The 18,086-nt window shown below is 41.9% G+C and overlaps 1 protein-coding gene across 4 annotated transcripts in view; it reads right to left on the minus strand.

Moving 5' to 3' along the window:
- TRIQK (triple QxxK/R motif containing) overlaps positions 1 to 18,086 on the minus strand; it is a 298,291-nt gene that overhangs the window by 152,395 nt on the left and 127,810 nt on the right. For all 4 annotated transcript variants that reach the window (XM_073631949.1, XM_073631950.1, XM_073631948.1 and 1 more), the window contains one exon: positions 15,631 to 15,700. In XM_073631949.1, the coding sequence (XP_073488050.1) occupies positions 15,631 to 15,691 (61 nt within the window). In that variant the 5' untranslated portion in view covers positions 15,692 to 15,700. The remainder of the gene's footprint in view (positions 1 to 15,630; positions 15,701 to 18,086) is intronic.

The raw sequence follows: 18,086 nt of genomic DNA on the forward strand, positions 1-18,086 counted from the left end.
TCCAATATAGAGTAGCAAAGTGGATGCCACTCACCTGGAGGATGCAGAGGTCCTCTGTAGGTCTGAGTACTGTGATGTCCCTGGAGGAGTTGCAGGGGGCAGTAGGTGGGTTAGATGATCCACTGTGTTGGATGCAGAGTCCAGGAAGGGAGGATGTGTTGCTGGTAAAGAGGCAGGGAGCACCAAGATGGCCGCCGAGACTAGGCCAAGACCACGGCCCGGATTTGGGGTTGTCACTGTGTGGGGGGGCCCTGTTCAGTTCAGGCTCCCAGTCAGGATCAGATGCAGCCGGATCAGCTTCTGGTGGAGGAGCCAGGCATCAGAGGGGCCAGAACACAGCACCTCCAGAGAGGCAGGGAGGAGCAAGATGGCCGCCGGAGCTCCGGACCAGGCCGAAGCCGCGGCCTAAATTTAAGAGCGCCACCACACTAAAGGGTACCGTTCCACCTGATCCCCTAATCGGAAGCCCGCTGGGACAGCGTACGGCAGGAGCTCCAGATACCAGGGAGGCCGGGGAGGAGTATAGAAGAGGCGGCCGAGTGGAGCAAGATGGCCGCCGGCATCGACTAGGCTGAAGCCGCGGCCTGTAGTTGTGGCTGCGGCCGCGGAGGAGCGCCGTGCCGCACGGAACTCCCGTACGACCAGAGGACCGCTGAAACAGGTCTGTATATGGGTAGGGACCTCAGGAGGTATGCCAGGTTGCTGCAGGAGATTGCTGATGGGCAGGATTAATGGGGATTCAGGAGTATTGGACGGAGCTCGGGTCTTCCACGTCCTACTCCATGCTGTAGCAGGCCACGCCCCCGCTATTTGACCTTTTTAGTTAAAAGGGGTGATGGCTCTTTGGTGAGTAGGTCATCCTATTGAGCACTTTGGGGTGTTGCTGTGGCTACTATTCCAGTCAGTGATGGTCCCTCATTTCCTACCATACTGAAGATATATCTTTAAAGACTGTATGAACTGTTCTAAAGGACAATTTCTTCACACTTTGCTTAATGTGTTGCACAATTATTTAGCAAGTTGCACTTTGCTTTTGTCACGGCTACGGTTTATAACCTATAGTAATATCTGTTAATGTTCCATATTGATATGATATCACATGGTCATTTCAATTAGTGATTAGTTTACAGGTTATAGGATTCTAAGAAAGCGCCCCCTCATACACCCTTTCCAATTCATAGTATAGGACACCTACACTATTGGGGAGCAGATATATTTTATGTCACATTGCACAAATCTATAGGTGCGAAGTACCTTCAAACAAACACAATATTAAGACACTAACTGCCAGTTCACACTGATACGCTGCGGAATTCACAGCAAATTATGTGTAGTTTTTGCACCAAAATGGCACCCACTGCGGGTGTGTATGTTAAAGAGGAGTTCCACCCCCCTCCCTTTCCAAAAATTAAAAGTCAGCAGCTACAAATACTGCAGCTGCTGACTTTTACTATTAGGGCACTTGCCTGCCCCGGCATCCAGTGGTGTCCTCACCCGAGCCAATTCTTGAATCGGCTCTCGGGTGCTGGCGCTATCTTGGGCAAGAGAAACCTAGGTAGGTTTCCTACTGCGCATGTGTGAATTGCGCTGCGCTCTGTGAATGAGCTGGCTGCAGGGGAAAGGAAGGGGTGGGGGCCAACTTGACAACTGTCAAAACCAAGTACCAGCTCCCCCTCCCCCACAAAAGGTGCCAAATGTGGCAGTGGAAGGGGGGGTGGAATTAGCAGACAAGCAGAGCACCCCCTTTTAGGTGGGATTCCGCTTTAAGTTAGCACCCTAAAATCGGTTTGCAAAAAACGAGTCCTGCACTATTTTGGTGCTGATGCGGTGCCATTTGAGCCATACAGATGAATGGCTTAAATTGCACTGCTGGGGAATCACATGTGAATTGAACAGGAATTAGGTGCAATTCCTGTTTAAATCGAATGCGGTTCCAGTACCACATCCAGTCTGAAACAGGACTAAAGAGCTGGTCAAAGTCAGGTTTCATTCTGTGGCACTGCTACTTTAGAGTAGCTGCAGGAGGAATATAGGACTGTTACCCTTGTAGTAAAGCTACAAATTTTTATTTTTTTAGTTCAGCCAGTATGCTGAATGAAAAAGAATGACCAGATTCCTTCATCCACACAATCGAGGTGGATGAAGGAATCCCCATCCAGAACATTGTTTTCAGACAGAGGCACCTGCTGCTGTCAGAATACACTGATCAGTGGCTAAAGCTGTAGCTTGAATAATCACCTTCTGTCGAGCGTGGAAGAAGAGTGCCTGCTGGAGCAGCCAAATTTTGATCAGTATTTGGCCAGCTTAAAGAGTAACTCAGCTTATGGCGATCAATGTTCATTACAAGAACTTTAACAAATTTTCTGCTCCGAAGGAATACCTCTGTTAGATCATGTCTTGTGCAGGTCTGTGTCTGAATGGGAGTGACTCATTTTTGACCAGATGATGCACTTGCAGGGCTCTAATGAGGAGAGTTGAAGGTCTACAATTCTTTAGAAATGTGTAACTCTTTAAATTAACTGAAATTTTTGTTGCAGAGGACGCCTAAAGTCTAACTTGTATTATAGTGCAGACGTCTGGAAAAATTAGTGAGCCAATTACAGAAGCAGGATATTACATTTCTGAGGGCGCTCCATACATCAACTGTGTACAGAACACTTCCAAGCTGCGATATGGGATTGAATTTTTACAGAAAATGACTGCACTACAAATTGAAAAGTTAATATATTATTTTTAAGAACTATAAACTACAATATGGTCTGTGTTGCAATTGTATTTGCCGTTTATTTTTCCCCCATTTCAGATTTTTTTTTCTAGAGTGGAGCTACCAGTCTGACACACAATCTGTCTCAAAGCTCCTAGTTAGCATTGGCTTCCTGTATGACAGACTTGATCAAGGTTCTCCTCGATATTTTCAGTCCAATTTTCCACATGTTTGCGCAATCTCTAGAGGTATCCATATGGTCCCTTCTGAAACATGTTTCCCAATGCTACAGGTATTTTTAAACATAGCATGCAAGCTGCATCCATGACCGTGAACTCCTACTGATATCTCAGCTAAAGTATAGAAGTCCAGAAACTTCAGGGATTGCTTTTATTCTTAAGCATACTATAAATTACTGAATAAGGGGGCACCTTGTGCACTCTGAATACCTGTAGAGTTCTCACCAGACGCACAGACATGACTTGAGCCACAGGAAAGTTGATGTGCATGGCTCTCCTGGTAGCAGTTTTGAATTATCACATGGCTTCTCTCAAGATGAACATTTCAGCATCACCTCTGCATGCCAGCTTTAGATTTTCTCAAACTATGAAAGTTGCTGTTAACAGCCAGCTTTAAATGGCCATAATCCATTATATGCTCAAGCATTGAAGGCAAAACTAGCATTAAAAATATGAAAAGGAGAGGGCTTTGAAAGGGGTTGTAAACCCTCGTGTTTTTTCCCCTTAATGCATCCTATGCATTAAGGTGAAAAAACACCTGGCAGTGACTGGCCCCCCAGCCCCCCCGTTTTACTTATATAAACTAAAATTGTGCGCTAGCATAAATACATCATATATGGTGAAATTAAGTCTGCGACTAAAAAGTTTCTTGGAAACATACCAAAAGCTGTAGTATATATTTAAAATAAACCACAGTGCAACAAAATAACAAATTGCAAATTATGATACATCTCTGTGAAGGAAAATGTATGAAAAAAAGAGTGAAAAAGTTCAAAGGTGCAATTGAAATCCAAATCGCTTGGAAAACGCCCCATTCAGTTCGTGAAAAATGAAATTGCAAGAAAAAGTATGTGAAGAGGGCAAGCCGTTCCTTTGGTGTATCACATCAAGGTGGAAAGGTGAAAGATGTAAGGACATTTCCCAGCCACCGGTAGTCCCAATGAGGATAGTTGCGGAAGAGTAGTAATGGATGTACTCTTACCAAACTTGTTGGACCTCCTATGTAGCAAGGTCATACGAGTTTGCAGCTATAACCCTCTGCAGGGACAGATGGATATCGATGTCCTGGTCCTGCTCGCGAGCACCACCCACTCAAAGATGTTATCTCTGCTTCAGCGACAGGAGGGAGACTCGTTTCTCAGAGGTTCCATAGATAAGAAGAAAAAAAGGGGAAAAACTCCGATAGTGTAGTAATCGTAAGGAGTTTATTGCTTTGAATGACCATAGGTCTCTATACAAATTTCAAGAGTAAAAATGTATAAATGTTTAAAAACGCCGGCATAAACAAAGGCTAAGCGCCCGTGCAAACATAGGATGCGTGATGGCAAGCACTGCGAGGCGAGGCCACGCCCTACATGTTTCGTCATACGTGACGTCTTCTACGGGGCACCCCCGTTTTACTTACCGGAGCCCAGGAACTTCACCCGGCGGGGACGCGCTGTCCCTCTGCCCAGGGTTCTTGGCTCTTGATTGTATAGATTGATAGCAGCGCAGCCATTGGCTCCTGCTGCTGTCAATCAATTCCAATGATGCGAGCACCGGGGCCAAGTCATACATTCGACGGCTATGGACGCCGAATGATGTACTCGGAGCGCGCCCGCAAGGTAACCCCCCGGGAGAGCGCTTCTTCTAGGGGTTTATCTGATGTGGGGAGGAGCCGCAAAAACTGCCGGAGGACCCCAGAAGACGAGGTTTAGGGCCACTCGGTGCAAATCAAGCTGCACAGTGGAGGCAAGTATGATAGGTTTGTTATTTAAAAAAAACAATAAAACAAAGCCTCACTTTAAAGTGTATTCAACCCCAAATATGTTGCTGCGTACATTCCAATAATGTAAAAAGTACATGACTTTTTAATATGTCCTTTCAAATAAATCACACCCAGTGTATCCAGACACATTGGCTCAGTTCACATATATGTATTTGAACTGCATCTGATTCGCATAACATGTGAACCAGACCAGCTTTCAATGGAGCCAGTTCAAATATACAGTGGATCTGGAAAATATTCACAGCGCTTCACTTTTTCCACATTTTGTTATGTTACAACCTTATTCCAAAATCGATTAAATTTATTCTTTTCCTCAAAATTCTACAAACAATACACCATAATGACAACATGAAAGAAGTTTGTTTGAAATCTTTGCAAATTCATTAAAAATAAAAAAGTATTCACAGCCTTTGCTCAATAATTTGTTGAAGCACCTTTGGCACCAATTACAGCCTCAAGTCTTTTTAAGTATGATGCTACAAGCTTGGCACACCTATTTTTTGGGCGGTTTCTCCCATTCTTCTTTGTAGGACCTCTTAAGCTCCAATCAGGTTGGATGGGGAGAGCTGGTGCACAGCTATTTTCAGATCTCTCCAGAGATGTTCAAATCGGGTTCAAGTCTGGGCTCTGGCTGGGAAATACACAGGGTTGTCCCATAGCCACAGCCAGAGTCCTTGTCCTGTTGGAAGATGAACCTTCACCCCAATATGAGGTCCAGAGTCCTCTGGAGCAGGTTTTCATCAAGGATGTCCCTCTACATTGCTGCATTCATCTTTCCCTCAATCCTGACTAGTCTCCCAGTTCCTGCCGCTGAAAAATATCCCCACAGCATGAGGTTGCCACCACCATGCTTCACTGTAGGGATGGTATTGGCAAGGTGATGAGCGGTGCCTGGTTTCCTCCAGATATGGCGCTTGCCATTCAGACCAAAGAGTTCAATCTTTGTTTGTTTCATCAGACCAGAGAATTTAATTTCTCATTGTCTAATAGTCCTTCAGATGCCTTTTGGCAAACTCCAGGTGGGCTGTCACGTGCCTTTTACTGAAGAGTGGCTTCTGTATGGCCACTCTACCATACAAGCCTAATTGGTGAAGTGCTGCAGAGATGGTTGTTCTTCTGGAAGGTTCTCCACTCGCCACAGAGAAACGCTGGAGCTCTGTCAGAGTGAACATTGGGTTCTTGGTCACCTCTCTGACTTAAGCCCCATACACACGATTAGATTTTCTGCAGATTTTTGTCTTCAGATTTACCAAAACCATGTAGTGCATGAACCTGCCTGATTGCATACAAATTGAAACTCGTATGCCCCGTACACACGATCAGATTTTTCCACAACAAAACCGTGGATTTTTGTTCTAAGGTTGTTGGCTCCAACTTGTCTTGCATACACACGATCACACAAATGTTGGCCAACAATTACAAACGTGGGAATGTGGTGACATACAAGACGTATGAAGCGCCAAGAAAAAGGAAGTTCAATAACCAGTGCAGCTTCTTCTGCTCGAGTCCGAGCATGCGTGAACTTTTTTGCAACGGACTTGTGTACACACGATCGGAAATTCCGACAACAAAGTTTTGAAAACCTGCTAGCAAAAATTTGCTGGTGGAAAGTCCGACAACAAATGTTCGATGGAGCATACACACGGTCGGACTTTCAGCCAACAAGCTCACATCCAACATTTCCCAATCAGAAATTCTGACTGTGTGTACACGGCATTAAAGTTTTGACCTGATATTATATGGTTTTGGTAAATCTGAAGTCAAAAATTTGCAGAAAATCTAAAAGTGTGTATGGGGCTTAAGGCCCTTCTCCCCTGATCACTCAGTTTTGGCCAGGTGGCCCACCCTAGGAAAAGTCCTGGTGGTTCCAAACTTCTTCCATGTACCGGATGATGGATAACTGTGCTCAGTGGGACCTTCAGTGCCGCATAAAGGTTTCTGTAACCTTCCCAAGATCTGTGCCTCGATACAATCCTTTCTTGGAGGTCTACAGACAATTCCTTGGACTTCATGGCTTGGTTTGGTCTCTGACATGCACTTTTAACTGTGGAACCTTTTATAGGCAGGTGTGTGCCTTTCCAAATCATGTCCAATCAACTGAATTTACCATAAGTGGATTCCAATCAAGTTGTATAAACATCTCAAGGATTATCAGTGGAAACAGAATACACCTGAGCTCAATTTTGAGTGTCATGGCAAAGGCTGTGAATACTTACAGTATCTCACAAAAGTGAGCACACCCCCTCACATTTTTGTAAATATTTTATTATCTTTTCATGTGCCAACACTGAAGAAATGACACTTTGCTACAATGTATAGTAGTGAGTGTACAGCTTGTACAGTGTAAATTTGCTGTCCCCTCAAAATAACTCAACACACAGCCATTACTGTCTAAACCGCTGGCAACAAAAGTGAGTACACCCCCTAAGTGAAAATGTCCAAATTTGGCCAAAAGTGTCAATATTTTGTGTGGCTACCATTATTTTCCAGCACTGCCTCAACACTCTTGGGCATTGAGTTCACCAGAGCTTCACAGGTTGCTACTGGAGTCCTCTTCCACTCCTCCATGACAACATCATGGAGCTGGTGGATGTTAGACACCTTGCGCTCCTCCACCTTCCATTTGAGGATGCCCCATAGATGCTCAATAGGGTTTAGGTCTGGAGACATGCTTGGCCAGGCCATCACCTTTACCCTCAGCTTCTTTAGCAAGGCAGTGGTCGTCTTGGAGGTGTTTTTGGGGTTCACTGTGTTGGAAAACTGCCCTGCGGCCCAGTATCCAAAGGGAGGGGGATCATGCTCTGCCTCAGTATGTCACAGTACATGTTGACATTCATGGTTCCCTCAATGAACTGTAGCTCCCCAGTGCCAGCAGCACTCATGCAGCCCCAGACCATGACACTCCCACCACCATGCTTGACTGTAGGCAAGACACACTTGTCTTTGTACTGCACACCTGGTTGCCACCACATACGCTTGACACCATCTGAACTAAATAAGCTTATTTTGGTCTCATCAGACCACAGGACATGGTTCCAGTAATCCTTGTCCTTAGTCTGCTTGTCTTCAGCAAACTGTTTGCAGCCTTTCTTGTGCATTATCTTTAGAAGAGGCTTCCTTCTGGGACGACAGCAATGCAGACCAATTTGATGCAGCGTATGGTCTGAGCACTGACAGGTTGACCCCCCACCCCTTCAACATCTGCAGCAATGCTGGCAGCACTCATACGTCTATTTCCCAAAGACAACCTCTGGATATGAGCACGTGCACTCATCTTCTTTGGTCGACCATGGCAAGGCCTGTTCTGAGTGAAACCTGTCCTGTTAAACCGCTGTATGGTCTTGGCCACCGTGCTGTAGCTCAGTTTCAGGGTCTTTGCAATCTTCTTATAGCCTAGGCGATCTTTATGTAGAGCAACAATTCTTTTTTCAGATCCTCAGAAAGTTCTTTGCCTTGAGGTGTCATGTTGAACTTCCAGTTACCAGTATGAGAGAGTGAGAGCAATAACACCAAATTTAACACACCTACTCCCCATTTACACCCGAGACCTTATAATACTAACGAGTCACATGACACCAGGGTGAGAAAATGGCTAATTGAGCCCAATTTGGACATTTTTCCTTAGGGGTGTACTCACTATTGTTGCCAGCGGTTTAGAGATTAATGGCTGTGTGTTGAGTTATTTTGAGTTATTTACACAGTTATACAATCTGTACACTCGCTAATTTACATTGTAGAAAAGTGTCATTTCTTCAGTGTTGTCACATGAAAAGATATAATAAAATATTTACAAAAATGTGAGGGGTGTACTCACGTTTGAGATATGCGATTTTTTTTTCCTTTTTCATCAAATAAGTAACATAACAAAATGTGGAAAAAGTGAAGCACTGTGAATACTTTCCGGATGCACTGTATGTGTGAAGCTTCAGTAAAAAGAACAATTCGCAATAGGTAAGTGCTAAAAATACAATGTAGTTTCCCTTTAAATTGTGTTGTAACTTACCCAGTAAAGTTAACAGGAAATTAATTAGATCTGTGGTCTTGCAAACACTGAAAAGTCTTGATCTATAAAGAAATCCCAAACCAATTTAATGTTCTCGGTTTTGTCAACCTAGCATTTTCTGACCTTATTTATCGAGCATCTTCCAACTCTTAACACTAGCCTCGGCAGATTTTTATTTAGTTAGAAATTCTGTGAACTGATAGAAATCTCTTGTGGGGCCTCGTGTTTTCTTCCCAGCCTGGAGAGAATTGTTTGAAGATTTAGGCAAGACTGCAGGTGACATAAATAAGAGATTTGAATGTGGAAAAATTACTGCATAACCCTTTTATATTCATGAATGTGCCTTTCACAAGCCGCTTTCATGTAGGGAGCTCGGGAGTCAAGTAAAGAAAGAAATATGTACATTTTTTATTTAGCTTTAAAGGGAATATCTTTAAATGTTGGAGTTACTTTCAAGCATTTGCAATCTGTACATTTTTTTTTTATTTCTGAAATCTGATTCTAGTGTCATTTCCTCATGGTTATTTGAAATATGAACTGGTAAGAAAATGGACAAATACAGTGTAATCAATCAAAACTCCGTCATCCATAATTGTTTCCGAGTGGCTGGTAAAATACCAGGCTACCTGGAAACCATGGGGTTGATTTACTAAAAGGGAAATAGAGTGTTCCCCTCGCAAGGGAATTTGTCCCAGAGCTTAGTGAATGTGGTGAAGTTTCACTTTGCAAAGAATACTCAATCACAGGGAATTGCAGTACCCAATGCAGGGAAAATAAATATCAGCATGTTTGCTAACACATGATTATGGATAGGGCAGCACTGTGGCTTAGTGGTGAGCACTCCCGCCTAGCATCATTAGTGTTGTCGATTCGAATACCAACCACGACCCTACCTGCTTGGAGTTTGCATCTTCTCCCTGCGGCTGCGTGGGTTTCCCCCAGGTACAGTGGAACCTTGGATTACAAGCATAATCCATTCCAGGAGAATACTTGTAATCCAAAGCACTCACATATCAAGGCGAGTTTCCCCATAGAAGTAAATGGAAATGAAGATAATTTGTTCCGCATTGCTTTGTATTGCATGCAATATCGCATGTGGCCAGAGGTGGGGGGGGGTGCCTGAGAGCCTCAGAAATACTCGGGGACAGCTTGGCTGAACTTGGAAACACTCGGAAACTGAGTATTTCCGAGTGATTCTGAGTATTTCTGAATGGCTCCGAATTGTTCCGAGTGTCACCGGCGCCCCCGCACCTCTGGTCAAATGCGGTAATACACACCCCATTAGCTTGAATTCTGCTCATTTTGAGAGACAACACTCAGAAAGAGAGTCAGTTTGCTCATCTTTCAAAATGCTCGTTAACTCGTTAAGGTTCCACTGTACTCTGGTTTCCTCCCACACTCAAAAGACATGCTGGGAGGTTAATTGGCACCTGTCAAAAACTGGCCATGGTATATGCAAGTATGAATGTGAGTTAGGGGTCTTAAGATTGGAAGTTCCTTGAGGGTAGGGACTGATGTCAATGTACAATATATATCTAAAGCACTGCTTAAATTGATAGCGCTATATTAGTACCTGTAATAAATAAATATAGATGGAAATCAGCAGAGCTCTGGGGAAAAATCCCCTTGCAAAGTACAGCCTATATGCCTTTAGTAAATCTACCTCAATACTGTATTTTAGAACACTACGATGAAAACTGTCCACATGCTTACCACAGACATTGTAGCGTCCAGATACCTTTACCATGCTTTATGCATTAATATCACACAGGCAGATTTTAGGATATACTAAAACAGACTTATTGTAAAATGAGATCCACTGCTCTTTTAAAAAAAAAAGAAGGAGGAAGCGAACCCTGGAAGCTGTGCTTGCGAAAAAAATAAGGAAGGCAAAAGGCAAACGACTAGTCTTCATTGTGGTAATCTCCTTGCATCTGATCTTTTCCCATTATGGACTTCCAATGTCTTGTCCTGCACATTGTCTTGGTTTGAAGACAATCATCTAGTTATAGGAAGGGCTTTGCTTCCTCATTTCAGAATCTTTAGCAAGGATAAATGAGCAGCACAGCAGCCAGTGACATTACCAAATCTCGCTTCAGATCACCTAGGACTAGAAGTCAGAGGCAACAGTGCCTTAGATCTCCCACTGCAGGTACACAGCTATGAGACTGTAAAAACTGGAGTGCCTAGGTGCCCCCACATACCAGAAAGCGCACTGCATTTTTTTTTTTTTTTTTTTGGAGAAATGTAACCACTTTAAGACCAGGCTTTTTTTGGCCCTTTTAGTTAACAAGTTTAAATCCTTATATTTTGCTAGAAAATAACTTATAACCCCCATTTATTTGTTTTTAATTTTTTTTCAGAGACCCACTGGAACAAAATGGCGATCACATGATATTTGAGCAGCGTTTTTGAAAACGCAATTCTTTTGGAAAAAATGCACTTGAATTAATAAAAAAAAAAACAACATGTCACACTTTAAAATTGGGCACACTCATGGAATGGCAACAAACTACAGTACTTAAAAATCTCCATAAGCGATGCTTTAAACACCTTTACAGGTTACTTGTTTAGCGTTACAGAAGAGGCTCTAATGTTCGTGGTGATACCACACATGTGTGGTGCGAATACCATTTACATATGGAGGGGTGGGGGGGGTGCTTACATTTTTTTTTACACTGTCCCTTTAACTTTTTTTTTTGATCACTTTTATTCCTATTACAAGGAATGTAAACATCCCTTGTAATATGTAATGGAAATGTGTAAGTTCTGTATATAATTGTATTGTATTTTGTATGTATTGCACACTGCCCTCACTGTGCACACAGCACTAATAATGTTTTCAGTACATGTTTACATTCTTTCGAGTCCTGATTAGAATTAGCTTGCCTATGTAACGCCCCTTGTTACCATAAACGTACAATTGTAATATTATTGTGATACCTACGTAATCATGTGTATAAAAACCTTCAATTGCGTCATAATAAAGCAGAACAGTAATTTGGAACCACTAATCAATATTAGGATAGGAGCCTATCAATTTAACCAAGTCAGCATGGCGAGCTTTGCCTAGGAGGGGTTTCCAGGTGACCCTGAGTATCCGAAACGAGGAGCTTGAGACGATCCGGGAATTTCTGATAATCTGCCGAGGTAAGCCTTTTGCTTACATTTGAGTTATCACACTTCCTTGATCGGTAAGGCATTTTCGGGACAAAGGGTACCTATTTTACTCCCCTTAATTGAACTGTATTGATTGGTGGTTATATGTTATGTTGTCCCTGTCTATTGTCCATCGGAGTGTTATAGATAAGAAAGGGAAGAAAGGGAAGAATAGTGCTGTTCACAGGTATAGGTAGTACATCTAACACATAAGTAAATGAAAAAGAAGGACGATGGTCCGAAACATGTCGGGTTGCTAATGCCTACAGATGCCCTGCTATCACGCGATTTTATTCTATTTTATCATATTTTCTTTGTGATCACGTTTTATATACTGAAGTGCACTGTCTAGCACTTTTTTAGCTTTTCAATAAAAGCTTTTTCGTACTGATTCATGCCCTATGTGGAGGATTTTTGCTCTTGTCTCCTTTCATGAATAGGACCCCATTGAGCTTTAACCAGTTCTCTTGGCATATTCCTTCCACCCGAGAAAGACATCCTGATTGATTGGGAACCCCCATACCATCGAACGGTGACGGTCGCCCTAGACGTGACTTCACATCAGGATCTCTTCAGCCAGATATCCTCGGGATCGTTTGATCCCTCAAGCCTGTAAGACACTCCACCGTATGATGACTGTGTCCACCCTTTCCGGTAAGGATATTTATTTCTACCACTTGCTGTCTTCTTTGGAAGCCTAGAAGATCCATACGCAGGGTGTCTCCTCATATAGAATCTGTTCTAGCCCTCACCTCACGTGGAGTTTTGGCATCATTTTTACCTATGAACCCCCCTGCACTTATGAACTGATACATTATCCATTACACAGTTATGGACTTCTTTTTCATTTACTTATGTGTTAGATGTTCACCATTGACACATATAACCCAATAGGTATAGGTTATGTCTCCAACACTTTTTCACAGTCACATGTTGAAAACGTAATTGCACATTTTAGCGCTGCATGTGTCCCATATATATTCATTTGTACACTGTTTACCACATTGTTACATGCTGGCAGATACCACTTGTTTATTTTTGTAATAGCGCAATTATTGTTTGGTTTTATTGATATGTAGTTCATCTGCTAGATAAAGTAGTTTAGAGGCAAGAGGGTATAGGTATAGTGTAGAGAAGACTGGCCAGTCATTATGGTCATTAAATTTAGTAAGGGAATGAAGGTTAAGAGACCCTGAAAAATGCCCAGCGCTAGAGGAGCGCTATATATGAACCGAAGGTGCGGTTCCGCCTATACTGAGCCCCTAGATTAATGATTAATGTGGACATGGATCCACAATGGGTAACTGGGTTACCAAGGTCCACAGGGACTAAGAACCATGCAGAATAAACAGCTAGAGAAACAGCTATGTGAGCAGGATGGATCAAGGGAGACAATAACAGACAGAAAGGGACATTTTCATGTTAAGTTGTGGGATGAATTTGGGGTCAGGTACTACAACTAGTAAAGTCAAACAGAGAAATGAGAATTAAAACAGAATACTTTATATGTTGTCAGAGAGGGAAGATGGGATGAGCACTCTGGTTGCCCGTCTGATCATAGAAGCTAGATATAAAGGATATCTGAACAAAATAAAAGAAAGTGAGAGAATGATAGGCATGTGTAGTGTACAAATGGGAAAAAGTAAGCAATTTAAGAGAGATATATTCATGTATGTGTGAATGCTGGGAGCTTTAGTTCTATCCCTTGTGTGTGTCATATACGCAGATGTGACCCCCTCCTTTGTGCTCTCATGAAAGAATGTCGCTGGGATGAGAGGTCAGTGATAAACTGGAAGGACACCATGCCTATGTAACGCCCCTTGTTACCATAAACGTACAATTGTAATATTAATGTGATACCTACGTAACCATGTGTATAAAAACCTTCAATTGCGTCATAATAAAACAAAACAGTTATTTGGAAAGATGCTGAGCGTATATTTTGTGTCTGTTCCCTACTCCAGTAGTTATTATTAATTTGGAACCACTAATCAATATGAGGATAGGAGTTGCCTATCATCAACTTAACCAAGTCAAATAGAAATAAGGATCCTCTTTATGAAGACATCTGGGGTCAAAAAGACCCCAAATCTTACCTTTAAAGCAAAAGATCAAAAAAAAAAAAAAATTATTTTTTTTAAAGCAAAAGTTTACTTCCAGTCTGGACTCATAACATCATCCTCCAAGGCCATAGAGATGATCAATACAGATTTACTCGATTGCCTCTGGGACTAACCGGGAGCACCGTCAGATTTCTTGGGGATAGTCGGCGGAAACAGTAAGCACGAGAACACCGGCGAGCGGTGGGGTAAGGAGGACATCCCCTCCCACCACTTCTGAAAGCGTTCCAGTTGCTAAAGAGCCGCTTGGAGCACTTTAATGAGAAAGCCAGCTGCCGACTGAAAAATAAATAAAATAAAAAATTATACCAGGGTTATGGCGGATATCTTCAGCCAAAATCCACTTCAAAGTCGTTATATATACACATACCGAATTTATCGGTGTATAACACGCACTTTTTTCCCCTTAAAATGAGGGGAAAATCGCGGGTGCGTGTTATACGCCGATCCCCGCCGATTGTGATTAGAGGAGGGATTGGAGCCGACATACACAAAGCCGAGTGTACTTCAGGTGGACTCGGCTCCTACCGCAGTCCCACCCATCTCCTCTGATTGCGAGAGGAGAGAAGCGAGCGCTGCCGACATACACAAAACCGTACTTCGGCTGGACTCGATTCCTCTCGCAGTCCCGCCCCAGACTGTGAGCAGAGCCGAGTCTAGCCGAAGTACACTCGGCTTTGTGTATGTTGGCGGCGCTCGCTTCTCTCCTCTCCCAATCAGTAGAGATGGCCGGGACTGCGAGAGGAGCCGAGTCTAGCCAAAGTACACTCGGCTTTGTGCATCTCTGCGCTGCTCGTTCCTCTCCTCCAGCGGCGCCAATTTTAAATGACACTGGGAAGGCTGCAAAGACACTGGGAAGGCTGCAATGACACTGGGAAGGCTTCAATAATGACACACGGCTGCAAATGGACACTGATAAGGCTGCATTGATGGGCATTTAAATGTAAGTTTTTTTTCTTAAACTTCCCTCCTAAAGGTTTTTTTCCTTAAAATTCCCTTTTGGAATCGTACTTTTTTACACACATTTACTACCTTGAATTCTGTGACAGTATTCACTATGCCCTTTAAATAGGTACTGCTGTGTTACAGAATTCACAAAGCTTACCTACTGGCGGAGTCAGTACAGAAATCACAGCTTGCAGGCAGCAAGGTACCATGGGGAAGGTAGTCCTTAGAAATTAAAGTTAAACAGCAGAGGAGGAGCTGCAAAGCCTGCTGGGAACTAAAGAAGTTGTGGAAAGAGATGACCAGCAGACAGGCAGAAATCACAACATGAAAGGAGATTTTTCTAGTAAGCTTATACTGAAATGTCAAATATAACTGCAGTTTGTATTAATATTACAAAGCTGATGTCATAAAAATGAAAATGTATGTGTGACATATGACACAGGAGTGTGGACATGGATGAGTTTAGCTCCCCATAAGTAATCAACTACTGAGCCACTGTATGCTATGCTTACAATTAAACATAGAAGCAAGACACTTAAAAAAAAAAAAAAAGAAGCCCTCGTTATTTAGAAGACAGAATGCAATTTAGGCTGAATTCTTTTTTTTTGAGTGTTAAGAAATGGTAGAATATAGTACACAGGATATGAACACACTGTTATATTGGCATTAAATTATTGATAAAAGCCTACCTATCTGTTTACGATATTGATCGACTGGTGTTTTTGTAGCTGAAGCATCTTTCCTGCCCATTTCTCTTCTCTGCAGTAGGAGGAAGAAAAATTAATGTCAGTATAATACACAAGAGACACAGATGCATTTGAATACATTTGAAAACCCAGCAGAAACTATATCCTTGTATCTCAAATACCCAGTAGATATAGTCTTATATTTAAAATACCAAGCTGTTCTCTATGCTCTCTATGTTCTCTATGGGACTGTTGGTTAGGTTAGGAAGTTTGTAATTTGAGTTGTAGGTAATTGGCAAACCTTAGGCTCTGCAAGGCAAGTGGCGTCTTTCTCATCACACGAACGCCATATCTTCTGTTTTGCCTTTGACCGGCCCAGCACTTTTTACAATTCCGCCGCAGACTGGCAGATAGCACAGAGCAGGAAGGTCCCATGATGTCACTGTACACACCCAGGTCCATGTAAAACCCAAGTGGCAAAACCAGAGCCACAGGCTGGTAGGGAGACTAGCACAGTGGAAGCTGGGAGCGAGTCCAGCTGCAGAAAATGGGGTGTGCCCCAGGGGTGTAGGCACAGTTTGGCATCTTTGTCCTGGGCACTGGATAACCTTGTCTTGGCACTGAAGCCATTGGAAAGAAAAAATTGAATCCAATGCATTTTGCTCAGCAGGCCACACATACAAGAATATCTTTCACCCCGTACAAAAAAACAAATCTGATATTTTTTATTCACCAAATAATCACAAAGCAGAAATTACAGTAATCCACTCCTAACAATGCAACTTCTTTTTACTTTTACATTGGTATCCAGACAGATAGACTTCATACCTAATCTTTATTTTTATATGAAGTGCATGCAACAGGATTTTTTTTAACTGTCTGTCCAATTTGAGAGATCTTTTGTATCACTACCCATTCTAGAGAAAACGGGAATAAAAAAAAAAAAAAAAAAATCACTTCAACCTGAAGGAAGCCCACATTAATGCCCTGTACACACGATAGGATTTTCCGACAACAAAATGTTGGATGTGAGCTTGTCGAAAGTCTGACCGTGTGTATGCACCATAGAACATTTGTTGGCGGAGTTTCCACCAACAAATGTTTGAGAGCAGGTTCTCAAATTTTTGTTGTCGGAAATTCCGAGCATGTGTATACAATTCCGACACACAAAAGTTCATGCATGCTCGGAATCAAGCAGTAGGAGCCACACTGGCTATTCTAACTTCATTTTTCTCAGCTCATCGTACGTGTTGTTGTACGTCACCGCGTTCTTGACGTTCGGAATTTCCAACAACATTTGTGTGACCGTATGTATGCAAGACAAGTTTGCGCCAACATCCTTCGGAAAAAAATCCACGGTTTTGTTGTCGGAAAATCCTACTGTGTGTACAGGGCATTAGAAATCTGTTTCCAGAACAGGCACCCCCAAAAGTCAACTTTTCCTTAATCCCTGTTCCAGAGACAACAACTTTAAAAAAATGTTGTTTTCCCTCATTTTTAGTCGCTGTGACAATAGTTATCAGGACAAATCAAAAAGGTTAATCCACCCAACTGATAAACTGCAATGAAGTAGATGTAACAAAAAAGGTTTAATGGCTTGTCAAGTATTTTATAAAAAAAAAAAATATTATATTATATAATATAATATATATATATATATATATATATATATATATATATATATATATATATATATATATATATATATATATATATATATATATATATATACATACACACACACACACACACACACACATACACATACACATACACACAAGTTTTGTCTACAGATACAGTCTCAGAACTCACATAGACAAATAATGTTTCAGCAACGTGAAGGTCTGCATTTTGCCAATTTAGTGATATCGCGCTCTCAAATAATGGAATTTTTTTTTTTTTTTAACAATGCTGGACATCTTCATTGACTGATAAATCTTCACTGCATGGACCTAGTCCACCTCTAAAAAATATCAGCACTCCACATACAATAATTTGTTTACATTTACAGTAAATAACTGAATAAAACCTGAATTTCTCTAATTTAAGTTAAGTTTTATTTAATAACCTCCTAACAATAACTAAAATATAATAATTGTATTTGTTGTAAATGAATAAAATGTTTAACTGGAAACTTTCCCTTCTTTTATAGGATAAAATATGAAGCAATTGGATCTAATGGCATTAAAAAATAGCACTGATGTGAACATAATTGTAACACAGTACAGCATGAGGTTAAATAAGGAGGATTTGAGTAGCTCTTCTGAGATTCAGACGATTGCTCATGTTGCCTGCTGTATAATCCCATTAACTGCCACTGGCTTTGCCCGATAACCATTTATTACAAAATGTAGCTACTGAAAGATCCTTAGACTGTAATTTTAGTCCTGCCAATAAAACGCTTCCAAGTGGGTGATGACAGTATTTCTTCTGTTATTATATTTTTAATGTATATCTGT

This window comes from Aquarana catesbeiana, linkage group LG05 (assembly GCF_042186555.1).
Source record: "Aquarana catesbeiana isolate 2022-GZ linkage group LG05, ASM4218655v1, whole genome shotgun sequence".
NCBI lineage: Eukaryota > Metazoa > Chordata > Amphibia > Anura > Ranidae > Aquarana > Aquarana catesbeiana.